Source organism: Protopterus annectens, chromosome 10.part0 (genome assembly GCF_019279795.1).
Source record: "Protopterus annectens isolate FY-2018-M chromosome 10.part0, PAN1.0, whole genome shotgun sequence".
In the NCBI taxonomy this organism is placed as follows: Eukaryota; Metazoa; Chordata; order Ceratodontiformes; family Protopteridae; genus Protopterus; species Protopterus annectens.
Genome location: NC_056744.1, coordinates 391,389,327 through 391,414,814, shown reverse-complemented (window position 1 = coordinate 391,414,814; position 25,488 = coordinate 391,389,327). Strand labels below are relative to the sequence as shown.

The 25,488-nt window shown below is 40.7% G+C and overlaps 1 protein-coding gene across 1 annotated transcript in view; it reads left to right on the top strand.

Moving 5' to 3' along the window:
• The window catches only part of TRMT1L (tRNA methyltransferase 1 like), a 741,948-nt gene that overhangs the window by 467,612 nt on the left and 248,848 nt on the right, over window positions 1–25,488 (top strand). The window contains exon 11 of the mRNA XM_044085311.1: window positions 21,103–21,293. Within this exon, the coding sequence (XP_043941246.1) occupies window positions 21,103–21,293 (191 nt within the window). The remainder of the gene's footprint in view (window positions 1–21,102; window positions 21,294–25,488) is intronic.

Below are 25,488 nucleotides of genomic sequence, written 5' to 3'. Positions count from 1 at the left end.
TAGTGGTTTTCACTGCTGTGTATGGAATCAGTTCGCAAGCTAGATGAGGGGATACTTTACAGCGTAAAACGCTAGCAGCGTGTGCTATATTACAATATTAACCTTGTAAGTTAATGGTTTGGGTCGACAGTTCTTGTTCTGGGCTGTTCAGCACTTTGTTTGAAACGCTAACTTCTTGAGCGCGATTTTTCTGTGGATGGCCAGGGAGGTACAGGGCTACAGGGCAGTACCTGAACAAATAGAGGAAGAAACATTCAGCTTGCTTGTGGAGTTTGTTCAATGCATTGAGAGTTGCACAGTGTTACAGTAGTTCATTGTAGTACATTTCAGCAGTAGTAGAAACTATAGCTAGCGTTAGCGTTACTATATTCCTCTCATAACAATATACCAAGCTAGTTAGAAAGACACACTCGCTGTGCGAGTTAGAAATTCTCGGTTATACAAGAGTACAATATCGCACATTACAGTCTTATTTTAACCCCAAAAACAACACCATTGTCAACGAAATAATCTCTTTGTTTTAGGAGGAAACCTCGCTGTGAGATAGTTCCGTTAGGATTCCCCAGTACTACAGCGCATTAGTATCTACATAAGACCTTTAACACAGATGCTACTGTTAATTTATGCCAAGCTTTAACAGAACATGTCTACATTCATTATAAAGTTCCTTAGTGTGACATACGCACAGGCTAAATTCTGTTTGTTCAACTTTGAAGCACAGTCGTAACTCTTAACTTAAACCAAACAGAAGCAGAATATGTCTACATTAAATTTAGCGTACTTTATAAGGACATTCGCACAGGCTAGTTGTATTAGTTTAACAGGTTACGTTTCCAGTAGTGCACACGCTACCTCTAAGCAAGTACCTGCCGATAGAGGTAGGAATACGCTGAAACCATATGAAATATCAAACAAAATTGCACTGGGTAGTCTTATGAGTGTATTTTACAGATACATTACTTTGATGTGATAGTACATACCCCTGAGATGTAGCTATAAACTTGGATTCCGACACAGCAGTAATTAACTAGAATTGGCGGGCTCTTTGGAATTAAGATACCTCGCATTCATCAGAGGCAGGGGGTGGGAAAGGGCGTGGGTTAGATTAATCCCACTCCAGGCTGATCAAGTTCAGGTAATACTGTAGTAAGTGTTTTTACCTTGCAACTGGGTTTTAAAATGAAAGAAGGAGATAGTAACTGTACTTATTGTTTGGGGCTAACAAATTCTCTGGTTTACACAGAATTAACACCAGTTTTCTGTAGAGAATACTGTTGCTAGTGGTTTTCACTGCTGTGTATGGAATCAGTTCGCAAGCTAGATGAGGGATACTTTACAGCGTAAAACGCTAGCAGCGTGTGCTATATTACAATATTAACCTTGTAAGTTAATGGTTTGGGTCGACAGTTCTTGTTCTGGGCTGTTCAGCACTTTGTTTGAAACGCTAACTTCTTGAGCGCGATTTTTCTGTGGATGGCCAGGGGAGGTACAGGGCTACAGGGCAGTACCTGAACAAATAGAGGAAGAAACATTCAGCTTGCTTGTGGAGTTTGTTCAATGCATTGAGAGTTGCACAGTGTTACAGTAGTTCATTGTAGTACATTTCAGTGGTTTTCACTGCTGTGTATGGAATCAGTTCGCAAGCTAGATGAGGGGATACTTTACAGCGTAAAACGCTAGCAGCGTGTGCTATATTACAATATTAACCTTGTAAGTTAATGGTTTGGGTCGACAGTTCTTGTTCTGGGCTGTTCAGCACTTTGTTTGAAACGCTAACTTCTTGAGCGCGATTTTTCTGTGGATGGCCAGGGGAGGTACAGGGCTACAGGGCAGTACCTGAACAAATAGAGGAAGAAACATTCAGCTTGCTTGTGGAGTTTGTTCAATGCATTGAGAGTTGCACAGTGTTACAGTAGTTCATTGTAGTACATTTCAGCAGTAGTAGAAACTATAGCTAGCGTTAGCGTTACTATATTCCTCTCATAACAATATACCAAGCTAGTTAGAAAGACACACTCGCTGTGCGGAGTTAGAAATTCTCGGTTATACAAGAGTACAATACAATATACGCACATTACAGTCTTATTTTAACCCCAAAAAACAACACCATTGTCAACTAAATAATCTCTTTGTTTTAGGAGGAAACCTCGCTGTGCGAGATAGTTCCGTTTAGGATTCCCCAGTACTACAGCGCATTAGTATCTACATAAGACCTTTAACACAGATGCTACTGTTAATTTATGCCAAGCTTTAACAGAACATGTCTACATTCATTATAAAGTTCCTTAGTGTGACATACGCACAGGCTAAATTCTGTTTGTTCAACTTTGAAGCACAGTCGTAACTCTTAACTTAAACCAAACAGAAGCAGAATATGTCTACATTAAATTTAGCGTACTTTATAAGGACATTCGCACAGGCTAGTTGTATTAGTTTAACAGGTTACGTTTCCAGTAGTGCACACGCTACCTCTAAGCAAGTACCTGCCGATAGAGGTAGGAATACGCTGAAACCATATGAAATATCAAACAAAATTGCACTGGGTAGTCTTATGAGTGTATTTTACAGATACATTACTTTGATGTGATAGTACATACCCCTGAGATGTAGCTATAAACTTGGATTCCGACACAGCAGTAATTAACTAGAATTGGCGGGCTCTTTGGAATTAAGATACCTCGCATTCATCAGAGGCAGGGGGTGGGAAAGGGCGTGGGTTAGATTAATCCCACTCCAGGCTGATCAAGTTCAGGTAATACTGTAGTAAGTGTTTTTACCTTGCAACTGGGTTTTAAAAATGAAAGAAGGAGATAGTAACTGTACTTATTGTTTGGGGCTAACAAATTCTCTGGTTTACACAGAATTAACACCAGTTTTCTGTAGAGAATACTGTTGCTAGTGGTTTTCACTGCTGTGTATGGAATCAGTTCGCAAGCTAGATGAGGGGATACTTTACAGCGTAAAACGCTAGCAGCGTGTGCTATATTACAATATTAACCTTGTAAGTTAATGGTTTGGGTCGACAGTTCTTGTTCTGGGCTGTTCAGCACTTTGTTTGAAACGCTAACTTCTTGAGCGCGATTTTTCTGTGGATGGCCAGGGGAGGTACAGGGCTACAGGGCAGTACCTGAACAAATAGAAGAAGAAACATTCAGCTTGCTTGTGGAGTTTGTTCAATGCATTGAGAGTTGCACAGTGTTACAGTAGTTCATTGTAGTACATTTCAGCAGTAGTAGAAACTATAGCTAGCGTTAGCGTTACTATATTCCTCTCATAACAATATACCAAGCTAGTTAGAAAGACACACTCGCTGTGCGAGTTAGAAATTCTCAGTTATACAAGAGTACAATATCGCACATTACAGTCTTATTTTAACCCCAAAAACAACACCATTGTCAACGAAATAATCTCTTTGTTTTAGGAGGACACCTCGCTGTGCGAGATAGTTCCGTTAGGATTCCCCAGTACTACAGCGCATTAGTATCTACATAAGACCTTTAACACAGATGCTACTGTTAATTTATGCCAAGCTTTAACAGAACATGTCTACATTCATTATAAAGTTCCTTAGTGTGACATACGCACAGGCTAAATTCTGTTTGTTCAACTTGAAGCACAGTCGTAACTCTTAACTTAAACCAAACAGAAGCAGAATATGTCTACATTAAATTTAGCGTACTTTATAAGGAAATTCGCACAGGCTAGTTGTATTAGTTTAACAGGTTACGTTTCCAGTAGTGCACACGCTACCTCTAAGCAAGTACCTGCCGATAGAGGTAGGAATACGCTGAAACCATATGAAATATCAAACAAAATTGCACTGGGTAGTCTTATGAGTGTATTTTACAGATACATTACTTTGATGTGATAGTACATACCCTGAGATGTAGCTATAAACTTGGATTCCGACACAGCAGTAATTAACTAGAATTGGCGGGCTCTTTGGAATTAAGATACCTCGCATTCATCAGAGGCAGGGGGTGGGAAAGGGCGTGGGTTAGATTAATCCCACTCCAGGCTGATCAAGTTCAGGTAATACTGTAGTAAGTGTTTTTACCTTGCAACTGGGTTTTAAAAATGAAAGAAGGAGATAGTAACTGTACTTATTGTTTGGGGCTAACAAATTCTCTGGTTTACACAGAATTAACACCAGTTTTCTGTAGAGAATACTGTTGCTAGTGGTTTTCACTGCTGTGTATGGAATCAGTTCGCAAGCTAGATGAGGGGATACTTTACAGCGTAAAACGCTAGCAGCGTGTGCTATATTACAATATTAACCTTGTAAGTTAATGGTTTGGGTCGACAGTTCTTGTTCTGGGCTGTTCAGCACTTTGTTTGAAACGCTAACTTCTTGAGCGCGATTTTTCTGTGGATGGCCAGGGAGGTACAGGGCTACAGGGCAGTACCTGAACAAATAGAGGAAGAAACATTCAGCTTGCTTGTGGAGTTTGTTCAATGCATTGAGAGTTGCACAGTGTTACAGTAGTTCATTGTAGTACATTTCAGCAGTAGTAGAAACTATAGCTAGCGTTAGCGTTACTATATTCCTCTCATAACAATATACCAAGCTAGTTAGAAAGACACACTCGCTGTGCGAGTTAGAAATTCTCGGTTATACAAGAGTACAATATCGCACATTACAGTCTTATTTTAACCCCAAAAACAACACCATTGTCAACGAAATAATCTCTTTGTTTTAGGAGGACACCTGGCTGTAGATAGTTCCGCTTAGGATTCCCCAGTACTACAGCGCATTAGTATCTACATAAGACCTTTAACACAGATGCTACTGTTAATTTATGCCAAGCTTTAACAGAACATGTCTACATTCATTATAAAGTTCCTTAGTGTGACATACGCACAGGCTAAATTCTGTTTGTTCAACTTGAAGCACAGTCGTAACTCTTAACTTAAACCAAACAGAAGCAGAATATGTCTACATTAAATTTAGCGTACTTTATAAGGACATTCGCACAGGCTAGTTGTATTAGTTTAACAGGTTACGTTTCCAGTAGTGCACACGCTACCTCTAAGCAAGTACCTGCCGATAGAGGTAGGAATACGCTGAAACCATATGAAATATCAAACAAAATTGCACTGGGTAGTCTTATGAGTGTATTTTACAGATACATTACTTTGATGTGATAGTACATACCCCTGAGATGTAGCTATAAACTTGGATTCCGACACAGCAGTAATTAACTAGAATTGGCGGGCTCTTTGGAATTAAGATACCTCGCATTCATCAGAGGCAGGGGGTGGGAAAGGGCATGGGTTAGATTAATCCCACTCCAGGCTGATCAAGTTCAGGTAATACTGTAGTAAGTGTTTTTACCTTGCAACTGGGTTTTAAAAATGAAAGAAGGAGATAGTAACTGTACTTATTGTTTGGGGCTAACAAATTCTCTGGTTTACACAGAATTAACACCAGTTTTCTGTAGAGAATACTGTTGCTAGTGGTTTTCACTGCTGTGTATGGAATCAGTTACCATAAGCTAGATGAGGGATACTTTACAGCGTAAAACGCTAGCAGCGTGTGCTATATTACAATATTAACCTTGTAAGTTAATGGTTTGGGTCGACAGTTCTTGTTCTGGGCTGTTCAGCACTTTGTTTGAAACGCTAACTTCTTGAGCGCGATTTTTCTGTGGATGGCCAGGGGAGGTACAGGGCTACAGGGCAGTACCTGAACAAATAGAAGAAGAAACATTCAGCTTGCTTGTGGAGTTTGTTCAATGCATTGAGAGTTGCACAGTGTTACAGTAGTTCATTGTAGTACATTTCAGCAGTAGTAGAAACTATAGCTAGCGTTAGCGTTACTATATTCCTCTCATAACAATATACCAAGCTAGTTAGAAAGACACACTCGCTGTGCGAGTTAGAAATTCTCGGTTATACAAGAGTACAATATACGCACATTACAGTCTTATTTTAACCCCAAAAAACAACACCATTGTCAACGAAATAATCTCTTTGTTTTAGGAGGACACCTCGCTGTGCGAGATAGTTCCGTTTAGGATTCCCCAGTACTACAGCGCATTAGTATCTACATAAGACCTTTAACACAGATGCTACTGTTAATTTATGCCAAGCTTTAACAGAACATGTCTACATTCATTATAAAGTTCCTTAGTGTGACATACGCACAGGCTAAATTCTGTTTGTTCAACTTGAAGCACAGTCGTAACTCTTAACTTAAACCAAACAGAAGCAGAATATGTCTACATTAAATTTAGCGTACTTTATAAGGACATTCGCACAGGCTAGTTGTATTAGTTTAACAGGTTACGTTTCCAGTAGTGCACACGCTACCTCTAAGCAAGTACCTGCCGATAGAGGTAGGAATACGCTGAAACCATATGAAATATCAAACAAAATTGCACTGGGTAGTCTTATGAGTGTATTTTACAGATACATTACTTTGATGTGATAGTACATACCCCTGAGATGTAGCTATAAACTTGGATTCCGACACAGCAGTAATTAACTAGAATTGGCGGGCTCTTTGGAATTAAGATACCTCGCATTCATCAGAGGCAGGGGGTGGGAAAGGGCGTGGGTTAGATTAATCCCACTCCAGGCTGATCAAGTTCAGGTAATACTGTAGTAAGTGTTTTTACCTTGCAACTGGGTTTTAAAAATGAAAGAAGGAGATAGTAACTGTACTTATTGTTTGGGGCTAACAAATTCTCTGGTTTACACAGAATTAACACCAGTTTTCTGTAGAGAATACTGTTGCTAGTGGTTTTCACTGCTGTGTATGGAATCAGTTCGCAAGCTAGATGAGGGGATACTTTACAGCGTAAACGCTAGCAGCGTGTGCTATATTACAATATTAACCTTGTAAGTTAATGGTTTGGGTCGACAGTTCTTGTTCTGGGCTGTTCAGCACTTTGTTTGAAACGCTAACTTCTTGAGCGCGATTTTTCTGTGGATGGCCAAGGGAGGTACAGGGCTACAGGGCAGTACCTGAACAAATAGAAGAAGAAACATTCAGCTTGCTTGTGGAGTTTGTTCAATGCATTGAGAGTTGCACAGTGTTACAGTAGTTCATTGTAGTACATTTCAGCAGTAGTAGAAACTATAGCTAGCGTTAGCGTTACTATATTCCTCTCATAACAATATACCAAGCTAGTTAGAAAGACACACTCGCTGTGCGAGTTAGAAATTCTCGGTTATACAAGAGTACAATATACGCACATTACAGTCTTATTTTAACCCCAAAAAACAACACCATTGTCAACGAAATAATCTCTTTGTTTTAGGAGGACACCTCGCTGTGCGAGATAGTTCCGTTTAGGATTCCCCAGTACTACAGCGCATTAGTATCTACATAAGACCTTTAACACAGATGCTACTGTTAATTTATGCCAAGCTTTAACAGAACATGTCTACATTCATTATAAAGTTCCTTAGTGTGACATACGCACAGGCTAAATTCTGTTTGTTCAACTTGAAGCACAGTCGTAACTCTTAACTTAAACCAAACAGAAGCAGAATATGTCTACATTAAATTTAGCGTACTTTATAAGGACATTCGCACAGGCTAGTTGTATTAGTTTAACAGGTTACATTTCCAGTAGTGCACACGCTACCTCTAAGCAAGTACCTGCCGATAGAGGTAGGAATACGCTGAAACCATATGAAATATCAAACAAAATTGCACTGGGTAGTCTTATGAGTGTATTTTACAGATACATTACTTTGATGTGATAAGTACATACCCCTGAGATGTAGCTATAAACTTGGATTCCAACACAGCAGTAATTAACTAGAATTGGCGGGCTCTTTGGAATTAAGATACCTCGCATTCATCAGAGGCAGGGGGTGGGAAAGGGCGTGGGTTAGATTAATCCCACTCCAGGCTGATCAAGTTCAGGTAATACTGTAGTAAGTGTTTTTACCTTGCAACTGGGTTTTAAAAATGAAAGAAGGAGATAGTAACTGTACTTATTGTTTGGGGCTAACAAATTCTCTGGTTTACACAGAATTAACACCAGTTTTCTGTAGAGAATACTGTTGCTAGTGGTTTTCACTGCTGTGTATGGAATCAGTTCGCAAGCTAGATGAGGGATACTTTACAGCGTAAAACGCTAGCAGCGTGTGCTATATTACAATATTAACCTTGTAAGTTAATGGTTTGGGTCGACAGTTCTTGTTCTGGGCTGTTCAGCACTTTGTTTGAAACGCTAACTTCTTGAGCGATTTTTCTGTGGATGGCCAAGGGAGGTACAGGGCTACAGGGCAGTACCTGAACAAATAGAAGAAGAAACATTCAGCTTGCTTGTGGAGTTTGTTCAATGCATTGAGAGTTGCACAGTGTTACAGTAGTTCATTGTAGTACATTTCAGCAGTAGTAGAAACTATAGCTAGCGTTAGCGTTACTATATTCCTCTCATAACAATATACCAAGCTAGTTAGAAAGACACACTCGCTGCGAAAGAGTTAGAAATTCTCGGTTATACAAGAGTACAATATACGCACATTACAGTCTTATTTTAACCCCAAAAAACAACACCATTGTCAACGAAATAATCTCTTTGTTTTAGGAGGACACCTCGCTGTGCGAGATAGTTCCGTTTAGGATTCCCCAGTACTACAGCGCATTAGTATCTACATAAGACCTTTAACACAGATGCTACTGTTAATTTATGCCAAGCTTTAACAGAACATGTCTACATTCATTATAAAGTTCCTTAGTGTGACATACGCACAGGCTAAATTCTGTTTGTTCAACTTGAAGCACAGTCGTAACTCTTAACTTAAACCAAACAGAAGCAGAATATGTCTACATTAAATTTAGCGTACTTTATAAGGACATTCGCACAGGCTAGTTGTATTAGTTTAACAGGTTACGTTTCCAGTAGTGCACACGCTACCTCTAAGCAAGTACCTGCCGATAGAGGTAGGAATACGCTGAAACCATATGAAATATCAAACAAAATTGCACTGGGTAGTCTTATGAGTGTATTTTACAGATACATTACTTTGATGTGATAGTACATACCCCTGAGATGTAGCTATAAACTTGGATTCCGACACAGCAGTAATTAACTAGAATTGGCGGGCTCTTTGGAATTAAGATACCTCGCATTCATCAGAGGCAGGGGGTGGGAAAGGGCGTGGGTTAGATTAATCCCACTCCAGGCTGATCAAGTTCAGGTAATACTGTAGTAAGTGTTTTTACCTTGCAACTGGGTTTTAAAATGAAAGAAGGAGATAGTAACTGTACTTATTGTTTGGGGCTAACAAATTCTCTGGTTTACACAGAATTAACACCAGTTTTCTGTAGAGAATACTGTTGCTAGTGGTTTTCACTGCTGTGTATGGAATCAGTTCGCAAGCTAGATGAGGGGATACTTTACAGCGTAAAACGCTAGCAGCGTGTGCTATATTACAATATTAACCTTGTAAGTTAATGGTTTGGGTCGACAGTTCTTGTTCTGGGCTGTTCAGCACTTTGTTTGAAACGCTATCTTCTTGAGCGCGATTTTTCTGTGGATGGCCAGGGGAGGTACAGGGCTACAGGGCAGTACCTTGTAAGTTAATGGTTTGGGTCGACAGTTCTTGTTTTGGGCTGTTCAGCGCTTTGTTTGAAACGCTAACTTCTTGAGCGCGATTTTTCTGTGGATGGCCAGGGGAGGTACAGGGCAGTACCTTGTAAGTTAATGGTTTGGGTCGACAGTTCTTGTTCTGGGCTGTTCAGCACTTTGTTTGAAACGCTAACTTCTTGAGCGCGATTTTTCTGTGGATGGCCAGGGGAGGTACAGGGCTACAGGGCAGTACCTTTTAAGTTAATGGTTTGGGTCGACAGTTCTTGTTCTGGGCTGTTCAGCACTTTGAAACGCTAACTTCTTGAGCGCGATTTTTCTGTGGATGGCCAGGGGAGGTACAGGGCTACAGGGCAGTACCCCTGAGATGTAGCTACAAACTTGGATTCCGACACAGCAGTAATTTTTGGAGAGCTGCTAAGTTTAGGATCTGGGTGTTTAGATGCTGTTTAAATATTATAGCTATACCACCTCCTTTTTTGTTTAATCGGTCTACTCTTAGTATGCTGTAACCGGTAGGGAGGATTTGCTCATTGTAATGTGTGGTTTTAACCATGTTTCAGTAAGAATCACTTTATCAGGGGAGTACAAGTCTGTGGTGGCATGGAGTTCATGTACCTTGTTGGATATACTTCTGATGTTTATGCTTAGCAGAAGGAGGTCACTTACCTTTCTATTGGCTGTGATCTGGGAGAAGTTGTGGTTTTTAGTCTGATTATGAGCGGTGGGTTTGGAGTTTGAGGGACCAGGATTGGGATGGATGTCTCCACTGAGTGCTAGATTAGTTATGGATGAGATTATTAGTTTTATCAATTTTTGAATATGCTTAGTTATTGGGGAAGTTTTATGATTGTGTTCTGTGGGTAATAGGTATGGTGGTAGGGTTGTTATGTTACGACGTGGGGATGAGTTTTAGTTTAGATGTTCTTTGTGTTTCACTGTTGCAGTCATTACATTTGGGTAATCTGCTGGCAGGTTGCCCTCAGTTGGCCTGATTAACAAAGTCTTGGGTCCTGCGTCAGTTGCTGTCCCTTCATCCATGATGTCAGGTCGTCAGGGGTATAAAACATGAAGCTGAAGCCATTCCATCAGTTTTTCTTGCCGCGCGGTGCCCAAAGCAGAAGCAGTTGGCAAGTGCCGGTCGGCCGACTCCTGAAATTTTCGTTTTCGAGTTTCAGAACCAAAGTCTTCAACTAAAAGCGAAGTACCTCATTGTGGAAACTTTTTTTTTCTCCTTACCTATTTCAGTAAAAGTTAATAATTGCATTACTTGTGGGAAGCAAATACCTCATAAGGATTTTCATTTGTACTGTATTCCTTGCCTAGGCCCTGACCACAACATGCCTTGCTGTCGGGTTTGTGCTAAATTTAATCAACGCACGATTAAACGTCGGTATATTTATACTTCTGAATATTTTGGCTCAAGATTTAATTATCCAGAAATGTCGTAAGTTAGCAATCCGACTACCGGAATACCTAAAAAATGCAAAGAAAAAGACCGAGACAGACAGTTGAGGTCCAAAACTGAAGGCAACGCTTCTCCTAAGCCAGTCTGCCGGTACTCAGTAAGGTGCTTTCGCAGCCCCTGATACTTGCTAATTTTGATTCGCAGGCCTCTACTAAGACCCGTTCGGAGTCCGGTATGCCGCGAGATGCTTCAATTATGGAACCCGCGGCTGTCTCTACCTTAGATGTGTCCGGAGCCACTGTGCAGGCACCGGCTTCTGAGGGTGTTTTCAGGCCTACAGATTTGTATATTAGACAGACGCCATCTTCAAAACTAATGTCAAAATCTAAATCTATGTCTAAAAAACTGATGCCTGGGCCACATGTGCAGGCCCCTATGCCTAAAAAACAAATGATCAAAATGGCCGAAGATTTAATTACTATGATCAGGGGTAGCTAACCCTCTCCTTCTAAGAGGCCTAGGCAAGACATTGATTATGAATCTTCTGAACAGGATTCTATTTCTTCTGACTCTTCTAATGAACAGGATTTGTCTATTCCTACTTATGATTACTCTGATGCAGAAGATTCCATTCCTTCAGCTTCTCCCCCTGAGGATTTTTCTTTTGGGGAAACTTTACATACCTTAAGGGAACATTTCCACTGGGAAAGTCAGGATTTCTCTAAATCTAAAAAGAGACTTATGGATTTTCTTCTTCTTCCTCAGCATAGGCCTTTGGCTATACCTCCTGTTCTATACATTGTTATTGATGTTTTTTCAGAATCTAGTATGACTCCTGATTCTCTGCCTCCGGCTCCTTGTAAGCCAGACAGATACTACAGGGTTCCTGACTCCCACAAATTCCCTTTCAAAAATCCTATTGCTGAGCCTGAAACCGTTTCTCAGGGTCCCAAGGGCATTAAGGCCTCTACTGCTGAAAATCCTGTCCCTTTTGATAGAGATTCCAGGGCGCTGGATAGATTGGGTAAGAAGGTTTACACGTCTGCAACCTTGGCAATCAGGGCTTTAAACTGTCAATTTCATATGCTTAAATATCAACAGCATATCATGGGACTACTTAAACAGAAAATTATGTTAATCTCTGTGTGGAAAAGAGATTTGCAGGATTTGTTACATTCAGCTGAACAAGTTGGAAAACATACTTTGCAATGTGGTTTTGATTCCTTGGAGGCCTCTTGCAGGGCTGCTGTAATTGGATCTGTGCTAAGAAGGCATGCCTGGCTCAAAGAGCAAACTCTGCCTGACCATGTTAAAGCAAAATTGTTGGATGCTCCTTTACAACAGGACCGTCTCTTTGATAATAAGGCTGAAGAAGTGTTAAAAAAGATGGAAGATAAAGCTAAATCTATGCAAACTGTGAAAGATTTCTTACAAGTGCAACCTCCAAAATTAAGTGGGCACTGGCCCTTTCCAGTCCCCTCGAGAGCTGCTCAAGTCAAATCAAGACATTCCAAAGGCTCCAGGTTTCAGTCACAAGGAACTTTTAGAACAAAACAATGGGGTGCCTCCACCTCCAAATCTGGAAACAATAAGGCACCCCCCCTATCGTAAACAGTCTCAATGACTTCCCTCTACAATCACCAAGCACTTACCTTTTAGCCGCCCATTTGGGGGGAAGACTGGCACTTCATGCACGGAACTGGCAACTTATTACCCAGGACAAATGGGTTTTAAATATAGTATCCTAGAGATACAGATTTCATTTCCACATGTTGCCAATCCCACACGGATGGCCGGATCTGCCCCCAAATCAGTGGGCAAAGGCCCAGAAACAAGTTTTGTCCCTCATGAACATGGGGGCTATTCAACCAGTACCAGAAGAGGAAAAGGGACAAGGTTTCTATTTGACTTTTCCTGGTACCCAGAAAAGACAAATCATGGCGTCCAATTTTGGACTTATCTACTCTAAACACTTTTCTGAACATTCCAAAATTCAAGATGCTGACTCTTCAACAGTTACTACCTATGCTAGGCAAAGATGCCTGGTTGGGTAACTGGTTGGGTAACTCTAGACTTGAAAGAGGTTTAACTGCATATCCCAGTCAGGGAATCTTGCAGAAGATACCTCCACTTCAAAGCAGGCTACTTGCATTACCAGTTCTCTGCACTGCCCTTTGACTTATCTACTGCACCCATGGTCTTCACAAAGTGCCTGGCTCCAGTAATTGCATTTTGTAGGCAAAGAAATATTCAAATATATCCATACCTGGACGATTGTCTAATTCAGGCAGGAAACAAGGACATTCTTCTAAAGCATCTGGTGTTTGTAAAAAGGGGTCTAACTTGTCTAGGGTACACAATAAACAAAAATAAATCACAACTGGTACCCTCTCAATAGTTATATTCCTGGGTGCAAGCTTGAATACAACTGCCCTGATGACTTACCTTACGCCAGAAAAGCAAATTCAATTGGTGACTTACTTCAAACAGGTGGCCACAAAAACTCTATCTGCAAGACAAATTCTGCAAGCCTTGGCGTTCATGACCTCCTGCATTCTTCTAATTCCATATGCAAGACTGCATATGAGGAAACTTCAGTGGTACTTAAAAAGTTTATGGAGTCAACATTGTCACAGCCTGGAAACAATGATTCCTCTCATACCTTACCTGCAACTAGAGTTCCTATGGTGGGCAGAGGCCTGCCACCAAAACAAGGGACTGCCATTCACTCCACTCCTTGCTGCCCAAACCCTAACTACAGACGCATCAGACTATGCTTGGGGGGCACATCTGGCAGGAAAGTGCATTCAGGACAAATGGAGCCAAAATCAAATGCACCTACATATCAATCAGAAAGAGATGCTAGCTGTACAGAATGCACTGATAGCCATCGGGGACTACCTTCATCCAGGACAACTATTGATAAAGACAGACACCACAGTAATGTGGTACATAAACAAGCAGGGGGTACACATTCCTACCCCCTTTGCAGACTAGTCATGGCATTGTGGAACACGGCCTTGACCTGCCAAATACAACTACAAGCTCAATTCCTGTCAGGAAAGCTAAATAATCTGGCAGACGAACTAAGCAGAAATCTTATGGACCCACACGAATGGAAACTGGAACCACAAGATGTCAACATGTTGAGATGCAAATGGGGGAGCCCAGACATAGATCTTTTTGCCTCACCCCAGAACTACCAGTTGGACAAATTCTGCACAAGAATACATCACAAAAAAAGCTTGGAAAGTGGATGCTCTGTCATTCAGCTGGAAAAATCTATCAGTCTATGCTATTCCCCCTCTGCCTCTGCTCTCCAACGTTCTACTAAAAGTCAGACAGGAAAAACAAAAAATGATTCTGATTGCTCCAGACTGGTCTCACCAACACTGCTACCCACTCGTGCGCAATGTGTCACACCTTCCTCCATGGCACCTGCCTCAGACACCGTCTCAGCAGAACTACCAAATTCTGCACACTCTGCTCCAAACTTTGAATCTTGCAGTGTGGCTAATCAACTAATTTCACCCTTGCCATCCCTCAGCAAACCTGTGATGGATGTCATTTTAGAGGCTAGAAGGCTTAGTACTAGAAAATATTATGCTGACAAATGGAAAAGATTCTGTGCCTGGAACCTATCACAAGGAATAAGCACATCAATGCCCAGTATTCCTCAGATTCTGCAATACTTAACTGAGATGTTTCACAAGGGCGTATCTTTTTCTTCCATAAAAATCTGTGCCTCTGCCATTTCAGCTCATTACAACACAGAACCTCCCCTCTTCTCTCATCCTCTGCTAAAGCAGTATCTCATAGGGGCCAAAAATGTAAGACCTCCCAGGAGAGCACCAACTCCTGCATGGGACCTCTTTTTTGTTTTGGAAAAACTCACTCTCTCTCCTTTTGAGCCAGCTGCTACTGCAGACCTAAAATTTCTCTCCTGGAAATGAGCTTTCCATTTAGCAGTCACTTCTGCCAGAAGGATTTCAGAATTACGGGCTCTTATGGCAGTGGAGCCTTTCATTATTTTTCATCCAGACAGGGTGGCTCTCAGGACCAATCCATCTTTCATGCCTAAGGTGATATCCAGTGTGGCCCTTAATCAGACCATTCATCTGCCAACTTTCTTTCCTAATCCACAGAACAAGGGTGAGCGGATTCTGCATTCATTGGATGTACGCAGACAACTTAGATTCTACTTAAACAGGACAAAATCTCTAAGAAAATCTGAACAACTATTGGTGGAATTTGCTGCAGGGGCAGAGGGAAAGGCTATTTCAACGCAGACTATTTCCAAATGGATAAGCCATTGTATTTGTTTCTGCTGTATGCACCATGGTAAACCTATCCCCAAGGTGATCAGATCTCATTCCACCAGGGCTGCATCTACTTCTGCAGCCTTTCTCAGAGGGGTTCCTACCAGAGACATTTTAGAAGCTGCTACCTGGAGCTCAGTTCATACGTTCACCAAACATTACCATTTACCTCTCTTCTCTAAATCCAGAGCTGGCTTTGTCACTGCTGTCCTGCAGGGCCTTATAGCTGCTCCTAATGCTGTGTAAATCCATCCTCCCAACCATAGCTTTGGGATTCTACCCAAATGTAATGACTGCAACAGTGAAACATGAAGAACATAGTACAGTTGTGTACACTTACCATAAGTGTAGATGTTCGACTGTATTCACTGTTGCAGTCCTGGTTACCCACCCTCCAGCCCCCAATATATATATATATATATATATATGTATATATATATATATATATATATGTATATATATATATATATATATATATATATATATATAAGAAAAAGTAACCCAACAAAGAGTTGTCCAAATATTCCAAATACACCCAACGACAGAGGAGACAGATACCAAATAAAAAAACGCTGCTTCCAGAGCGTGCGTGCCACCGCTGAAAACAAATTGCGTTCAAAAACCAATTATACAATGTCCAAACTCCAACCACCATGCGAGTAAGGTGGAACTCTTATTCCAAAGTCGCAGACAACTCAATTAGTTAAAACCACAAAATTTTAATCCGTAAGCGCTTTCACGGTCAAAGCCATTTCATCAGACGTTATCACAAATATATATACACACACACACACACACATATATATATATATATATATATATATATACATATATATATATATATATATATACATACATACATACATATATATATATATATATATATATATATATATATATATATATATATATATATATATATATATATATATACACACACACACACACACACACACACACACACACACACACACACACACATACATATTGCTCCCCATTTGGGGGGCACCTGACATCTGAGGCAAATAAACTGATGTAATGGCGTCGGCTGCATGTTTTTATACCCCTGACGACCTGACGTCATGGATGAAGGGACAGCAACCGACACAGGGCTCAAGATTTTGTTAATCAGGCCGACTGAGGGCAACCTGCCAGCAGATTACCCAAATGTAATGACTGCAACAGTGAATACACTCTAACATCTACATTTATGGTAAGTGTACACAACTGTACTGTGGTTGGCAGAATATGTGGAGGGTGCATAGGGAATGAGTTTGAGCTAGTGGGAGAGTAGTAGACTAGGGGTGAGATATGAGTGGTGGTGAGTGTAGTAGTACAGTGGTAGTGGTTGAGTTGGGGTAATGGTGGAGGTTTGGTAAGATGTGATGTATGCAAGGAGTGTGCATGCAGTGAGTATAGGTATGGTGTGCTTGTACATGTTAGAGCAGGAGGGATAGCAGTGGGAAGCTGGAGGTGGTAGTGTTGGTGTAGTGATGTGGTAGGCTGTTGGAAAGATGGGTGTGGTTACTAATTACCAATAAAGGTAGGACCACTTGGGGCAGGAAAGATGGGTGTGGTTTCTAATTACCAATAAAGGTAGGACCACTTGGGGCAGGTGGGAATTGGGGGCAGGGAAGGGAGCGAAGCGGGCAAGACACCCTGTAGGAGGGTCTGGAAACAATCAGGTAACTGAGTACACTGCTAGCAGGTCAGAATGCTTGTGTATGTAAAGGATTAAGGAGGTCAAATAATATCTAGTAGCAGGTCATAATGCTTGTGTAATTAAAGGTTAAGGAAGTAACAAAATATCTAGTAGGGTTTAAAGGCAGCTACATGAGAATGAAGGTGTTCTCTATGGCATTAGTTTAAGTAGTGTAATGGGAAGGGCTGGTAGGATGCGAGCCAGTAAGCGTGCTTGCCACTAGTTGCACAAATACAGTAATCGCGGTATTAAGCTAATTATTACCGGTAGTTTACTTTAAATAATGTGCATAGGTTCAAGAGGTACATACACTTTTAGTGAACAAGCAAATAGAGCTTGAGTAAATTCTCAGAGTGCACCTTTCCTTCTGCTTGAATTACAGTGGCGTTGACCTGGTAGGGTTGGTTCTTCAGAGTCAGGGCACCCGTTAGGATAAAAGGCAAACTGTAGGTAAAAAGGGAAAGAAAAAAGCAATTAATTGTTGTAGTGGGACATATAGCAGTAGAGGAGGTTTAGGAGGGATATGACTAGGAGGTGGGATTGGAGAGGCAGGTAAAAAAGTGATCTAAGAGCTATTACCTAACAAGTATATTAAAACAATGTAGTAAACCGTATACATCTGCTATAACATGAAGTAGAGCAGTATGACTCATTTGTAAATGCTACATAAGGTTAGGCAGTTCAGTAATGATGTATTCCTAGACATAGTCCACAAATGGGGGGTATTCCTCAAATAGATTTATTTGCTTCCCCACTGAAAAGGTAGTTTTGTGCCAGAGTCGTGAGACTATGCTGTCCCCTTTTCTTGGAAGGGGGTGTTTCTGTATGCATTCCCTCCCCTTCCTCTAATCACAAAGGCCCTGTTCAAGATTCACCAGGACCAACCAAAAATATTGCTGGTGATTCCCTTTTGGCCAACATAGCACTAGTTCCCCCTTCTGCATTTAGCCAAGGGCCATCACCTCAAGTTACCTCACAGAGTGGAATTTCTCACACAAAACAAAAGATTCCTGATAAAACCATACATGTCAACACTACAGCTGACAATGTGGGTGATAGGATTCTAATGCCTTTCAGACACCTGTTATCAGAGGACATATTCAGGATTTTGCAGGAGGATAGAAAGCCCAATACTAGAAAATCTTGCATTTCCAAATGGAAAAGATTTTCACTCTGGTGTCTAGCTAAGTACCAAGACCCACTGACAGTAGGAATCCCAGTGGTTCTGTCTTATTTGTGTGAATTGTGCCCTGCTGGCTTGGCTTATTCTTGTGTCAAAGCACGTCGGCTATTTCTGCTTGTCTGCCTTTATCTCCACTCTAGCATCCAGATTTGAGGTAAAACAATTTCTTAAGGGCATCCTTCATATTTGGCCTCCCAGGAAGCCTATTCCTCCTCCTTGAGACCTTAATTTTGTTTTAGAAAAATTCACCCTGGCCCCTTTTGAGCCCCACATCTTTGGCCTTCGTGAAACATTGAGCAGTGATTTGAGGGCTCTGAGTTTACCCATTTCCAAACAGACCATTTCTTCTTGGATTTCTAAGGCCATTTCCCTTTTTTATACACTCCATGGAAAGAACTTGTCTTCACCTGTGAAGACCCATTCTACCAGAGCTGTGGCTTCCTCTAAGGCATTCTTCAAGGGCTAACACTCCATCTTTGTATGAATAGAAGCCAGGTGGCTGCTTCATTTACCAAACATTGCAAACTGGATGACATCTCCAGATCCAGAGCCGGATTTGCTAAAACTATTTACATGGCTTCATTGAGAGCTCCTCTGCTTCTTCCTCCCTTCCTTCTTGACCATTGGTGCTCTTCCCTTAAGTTATGAATACTGCAGTAAGTGAATAGAAGGACAATGAATAGTTATCATAACCATAGATGTCCTTCTCTTCATTGTTGTGGTGGTATATCCCTCCATCCTTCACCCCTGGTCTGTTTTGCTTGGATGTACTGACTGTACAAATCCTTAGTGTGGCATTCCTCCTGGGGCATTCAGTTCTGAGTATCGTGCGTGCATACATCGCTTTCATGGCCTACATCTGACTGTCGCCTATGTGCAGCGTACTGCATACCCTTGAGTAGTAAAAGACTTTTGTATACTAGCCGAGGTCGGGTCACCTTCTGGCGGGAGACCCCCTCAAGTTATGAATACTGCAGCAGTGAAGAGAAGAGCATCTGTGGTTATGGTAAGATTTCACACAACTATGTTTGTTGGGCAAACAATGTGTAGCTGTCAGCTGGACGAGCAGCTTTTCAGTGTTTGACCCTTGATAAGATAATGCTAAGATATTCCATGGATCCAGTATTCTTAAACAATGAATTTATTTGTTTCATTTTTCTTGAACTGTGTTGACCATTGTGTAGCCAAGGAATGGTGTACAGACTGTTGCCTTTATTTTTAGACTGATATTGAGGCATGTATGTTTCTGTTCAAATTGTGCTAAAAAAATATTTGGGGCTGTGTTTTTTGTGTCACATCTGCGTCAAAGGTAACATTTTATAAGGATGTATGTAATTTCCTTTTTTTCTGCGTTTGCTTAAAGGGGGTGGCAGAAGAGGAGCATATAATAGGAACAATTAAGTATTTCAAGGGAATCTGAGCCCAGGGTACTGTATTTCAAAAACGGCCTGTGTGTGTTAAAAATACATATTCTAAGAATACAAGGGCAGCTTAGGTGGGATGCAGGGAAGATTTTTTTTCCTCTTTCTTGAAAGAGTGTGGTGGATAATTGGAGTAGCTTTCCAGAGAAGCAGTGATGGAATTTAAGAATTCCTGGGTGAGTGGAGAAGCATAGCCTATATGGGTTGAAGGGGGCAACAGCCTAGGATACAAGGAGTTAGGGGGCACACAATTAGTAGCTGCTACTCTGATGGAGCTTTATTGCAGTAGTGGCATTCAGAAATGAATGCTGATACTGTAATTGCTTTCAGGGCTGATGCATTTAATGGGCTGTATTAGATGATTAATCAGTTGGTATAATAACAGATTTTGAGTATGCATACATTTTCTGAAGGGTAAGAAGTCTAAAACTCAAATGACTACACAGATTAGAGTGCAAACCTGGGACCTGGTTCTTCAGTGGTGAGTTCAGAACCACCAGCTTGGGAAGCTGACCTTGTTTTTGCTCTTCATCTTAGAGTTGAGGAGTTCAGATAGACGCATTTACTTTTTTGGCAAGAGGTAAGCACCAGGAATGGTATTGGGATTTCTTCTTGTGGCCCCAACATTCTCTCCTTAGCATGCCCATTAACAGTCAAGAAGGGGTATGCAATAGACATTAGACATGATGCTGCCCATTTCTGTGAGGAATGTAACCCTAAGAAGATCCTGCCTTGCAGTAGGTCCCTCCTTTTAATCTTCAGTTTCCACCAGGGATTCTAATAAAGTGTCCGCATCAGGAATATATGCCCAACCCTGCCACCTGAAAGGGAGGAGCATGCATTGCCTCATTACTCCTCTCCTTCTGCCTGCCATCTCCTCGAACGCAAGCCATTAACTGAACTCAGAACATATGGATTACAGTTAAGGATTTGTCCCTCTGTCACATAGCCGGCAGGAAAATTGGTCTAGTAGTTTTAGTAGTTGGCCTAAATGATCGTTATCTGTCATCGCAGGTGCTCTTTGGTATTTTTTCATGTCTATATGATTGTCTCTTTAACATGCATGCATCCACATGTTAGCATAGTCATTGTGGTGATTAACTCGGAATGTTCTGGCATTGTGGTAGAAGGCAATTTCTGGTCAACAGTGCAACATTTCTTTAACTGTTCAACCTTTGCTTTTCTCTGTGGAGTTGCATCACATGTATATATAGTTCATAACTATTGAACAAGTTACTCAGCCTTGCGTAGTGGATATTGCAGCAGCATATTCCACATACTCTACCATGGTAATGTTGCAAAGTAAACCTTACATTGTACAGTTAACGGAGTAGCGTGAAGTTGCCTGAATAACAGCTTATGCATGTTCTTTTCATGCCAAATTGTTGCTTTATTTTTGTTTATTTCAATGCCTCTGTATACGTTTTTTCTCTCATTTATCTTTTTTGCGTCTTTCAGTTTAATAGCTTGTGAACACTGTTGTTATTTTCAGTTTTTTACTGTCTATCTGCCATACAGGGCAGCAGCTCGATGCAATAAAGGGATAGAAGTCCTACTCACTGTAGCAGTGGAACACTTTTTGCTGATTGTAGTCCGTGTTTTGAGAGGCCCAACTCAAGCCGATGAGACTGTGAAGAAAATTCGCCACCTGCTTCACTGTCAGTGGTGTGAAGAGAGAGTCTTCCAGAAAGAAGGAACCATGTTGGAAGGTAAGGGAATTCAGCATTGTTTTTAAAAATTGTGTGCACAATAAATGTAGTTATACATCCCTTAAGCCTTCCTTTTTAACTTCACTTCTCCTTCTTTGTGCCCAAGACATATATACACATTTGCACGTATGAATTGCACTGAAAATCCAAGTGATTGCAATTGGCTGAGCTTCCTATTGCAGTAGCCAGTTAGATTTTACTTTACTGACTTGAGCGTTCCTGCAGAAGATCTGTGTTATGGGGTGTGACGTAACTTTTCATAATTTAAGGTTTGCAGTGGGTGGCAGTGTACCCAGAGCTGAATATAACATTTCCTGTAATGTTGTTGTTGTTCCTTCAGCTTTTTCCGGTTAGGGGTCGCTACAGCAGAACTCCAGTCCACTAATGATTGGCAGTAGGTTTTTCACAGTGCTGAGGTGCCAGCTCAACGCCCAACCTTCAACGAAGGAACGCTCATTCACGCATGTCTTTGAAATGCCACTCGACCACGGGGAGGGCATGCAGACTCCACACAGAAGGCGCTCCTGCCGAGAATCGAACGGGAGAACTTCTTGCTGTGAGGCGACAAAATATATATTTTAATTCTATGCGCTGCCTTCACAGTAACAGGGTTAGGCTGTTAATAGGTTCATATATTTGTACTAGGCCATTTTAAGCCTAGCCAATCACCTTTTGTAAGAATGACACCCTGCACCTTGTGTCTTGCACCTTAACCATTATGCCAACCTCCCACCTGAGAACTGAGGGAATCGAACCCTGTACAGTGGAACTGCAGTTCAGTCTTAACCCTCTGTGCCATCTTCAGATTATGCCATGGTTCTGAGGGCACCATATACTCAAAGAAATCTTTCATTGCTAGTCATAAGTTTCTTTGTCATTTGTGTCATAGTCGGGGCTTCCTTCTTTTCTGTATGCTACATAGGTGAGCTATAGTCTGAGGCATTTCTTTTGACTGTTATTTCTCTAGGTTTCCTAAGTCATTTTAATTATTTTTTCAAACTGTACGGTTTGTGCTTTTTTTAAGATAATGCTGCTGTGGAGGAACCTCTCTGACTGGTTCTTAGAAATACTGATAAACGTGTGTTTGTGTGTGTGTAGTTTTCGTTTTCCCTTCTGCCTCTGAAAGTTACTGTCATATTTTTGTCAGTGTTCATCATTTTTTTATAGCTATCCTATTTTACTTTGGGAAACCTTCTTGATGATGGGTTAATTTTCTACACCAGTCAGAATTCATCATTTTTTTTAATATGAAGTCTCCATCTCTCAGGTGCTCATCCACTAATTACTGATTTATGAATTGTTATGCTGTGGACTGTAATACCATATCTACACCTTGAGCCTGCCATCTGTTTTCTGTTGCGTGCACAATTTAGCTGTTAATCTGCTTAAAAGTTCCCATATTTGTTGCCTGTGTGACTACCTGGCTGCCAGACAATGAGCCAACACCCTTATCAGCACTGTGACTGAGAGATGAATATTATAGGAAGCACTGGCGTTATGTGCCAGCAGTTCACCCTGGCTACCTGCAGATGTTGTGGGGAGAGATTCCTGGCTTATGCTGCTGTTGGGGGGGGATAACTGTGCTACTTGGTTTGTAGTGCAGGGATCAGCATAAAGATTATGTGTTTGGAGGAAACTGACTTCCATCCCCTGGAAACCTTTTTTTAACATCTTTATTAAATTACAAATGCAAAAGTGACATAGTAGCAGACACCTATTTAATAGAAAAGAAAATGCATTATGGGAATGTTTTTCATTGTTAAAAATGTATAAATGAAAATTATTCATTCCAGCATTACATAAACCTGCAGTCCCTTAAACCTCACTCCTTCTCTTGGACATTATTCAGAATGTATTCCCACAAATTCCATTTATTTCTGTCATTTGCTACTTCCCTTTTGTAGATCTCCCCTCTAGTTATTTTATTTCCTTTATAATATTAAGTACTTCAGTTACAGTTGGTTTAGATTTTGGTTTCAATTTTCTAGTAATTGCTTTTTTTTTCGGACCTGGTAGTATTAAACTTAGTAAGGCAATACTTAACTATGTGTACGCAATTCAGATTCTGTGTCCGAGATAAAGCAGTCATTTCCATAATGACATCCATTTACTCTTCCCAACATTTCTGACAAAGAACTCTATAGTGAGTTTTTAAAATCTGTCAACTTGTTATATTCCCAAAAAAACACATTCCAATTGCCTCTCATATTCCCATTACACCTCCAGTATTTGTTGTCAGCCTGGCATAAAGTTCTCTGAAATCTACTTGGTGTATCACAACACCTATGCAAGCGCTTCCAAGTGAAAATCCTATTCCAGTTTCTCTCCCCAGCCTTTATATGTGAGCATTCTTATGAATGTGTTCCAACTTATGGCTTGCATGCACACACTAATGTTTAGCAGGCTGATCTCTTGTGTAGCTGGCATCTTCTCATGTGTCTGTCACATTTTCAAGTCTTTATGCTTTAATGAAAACGCTCAAGAAAACTGAGCTTCCTATCCCCTTTAACTTAGAAAAAGCACAAGAAACGAAGTACATCTTCAACAAATAAAATGTACCTTTCCAGGTAGGAGCAGTTGCCCCAAATTGGTATAACCTGTGCTAAAAGTAAGGTAACCCATGCTAAAGTGCATGGTACAGGCTGAGCTCCCAGTTACATTGATTATCTATTCTTTTCTTGTTTCTGTTACCCTCTCAGATGTGAAAAAATAGTTTACTTGCTTTCAGTAAGCATTAACTTTTAGCAAGCAAACTATTTTTTTCACATCTGGGAAATATAACTGGCTACCTTTAAATAAAGTATGCATTGTTGTATTAAATGCATGAAATTATTAAATTCTGGCAGTTTTCAGACTTCATTTATTTTTCACTGTTAGTTGCATTATATCGCTTGTCCGCTGTGGTGGTGCTGCGGTAGCATTGTCGCCTCACAGCAAGATGTCCCGTTAGATTCTCAGCTAGAGCGTCTTCTGTGCGGAGACATGCGTGAATGGGCGTACCTTCATTGAAGGTTGTGCGTCAGGGCCGGCAACTCGGCACGTAAAAATCAACTGCCAACCATTAGCAGACTGGAGTTCCGCTGTGGCAACCCCTAACCGGGAAAAGGCGAAAGACACAACAAGTTACATTATATCGCTTACATTTCTCTCACCAAAGAGTGTTCAGAGTTCTCAGGATTGTTTTCAACCGCTGACAACTATTCTCCAACCTAGTAAAAGCAGTCCACAATGAGATACAAAGAAAAAACACTAGTAACTTTGCAGATGCATGAGAGAGTCTCAGTAAGTATCACTTAGAACACGCTATTCCCATGGTGACTGCCTGTACCTGCAGACGTCTTGACTGCTGCTGAAAGCATTTGTTGATGAAAAAATAGCCAATAACTTTGCATGTACAAGAAACCTGGCATTCCTCATTCCTGTCATCATTTTGTTTTATTTTTCAAGAATATTTCCTTAAAAAATCCTTGTTAGTAGGATAAACCAAGGACATTATTTTAGATTAAATTTATAAAAACAGGAAAAAGGTATTTTGTGCATAATAGGATGAGTACACTTTTACACATCACACTCGCCTCAGCAGCCCAAGATCCCACTACATGTAATTTTGACTTGTTTCAGTTCAGCTTTTCTTGTCTTGTTAGTGTAAAGCCTGTATCTTATAACTAAAAATCAATACTTGATTGCTTTAATATACTTAAAATATACAGCAGTCACTGATGAGATGCTACCACCTCATATTTAAAATGCCAAGACTGCACTATTCAAAACTGTTAAAAGTATTAATGTAATATATGTCATTTCTATACAAATCTTAAGAATAAAAGCAGTTTTACTTCATTCTGTTCAATATCTTTTTAAATGTTAATGATGTAATTATTTGGCGTAATGATTAAAAAATTTGATAGAATTAAATTGGTCCACAAGGGCAGTTAGCCTAGTACTAATATATAAACCTATAAGGTTGATTATATGCTATACAAGGGCTGTAACCTGTAACACAGTGAAGCATTGTACAGAGTTAAGCTTAGAGCAGTGTGTGTGTGAGTCAAACAGCACTAATACGATATCCTAGCACTATCTAATATCTGCCCTTAACCCTAGAAACCACCCCAGGAGACCTTTGTAAAACCCAGTCCTTAAACCATAATAGACACCCTAATTCAGGCCCGGACAACATGGGTATGCGATTTCC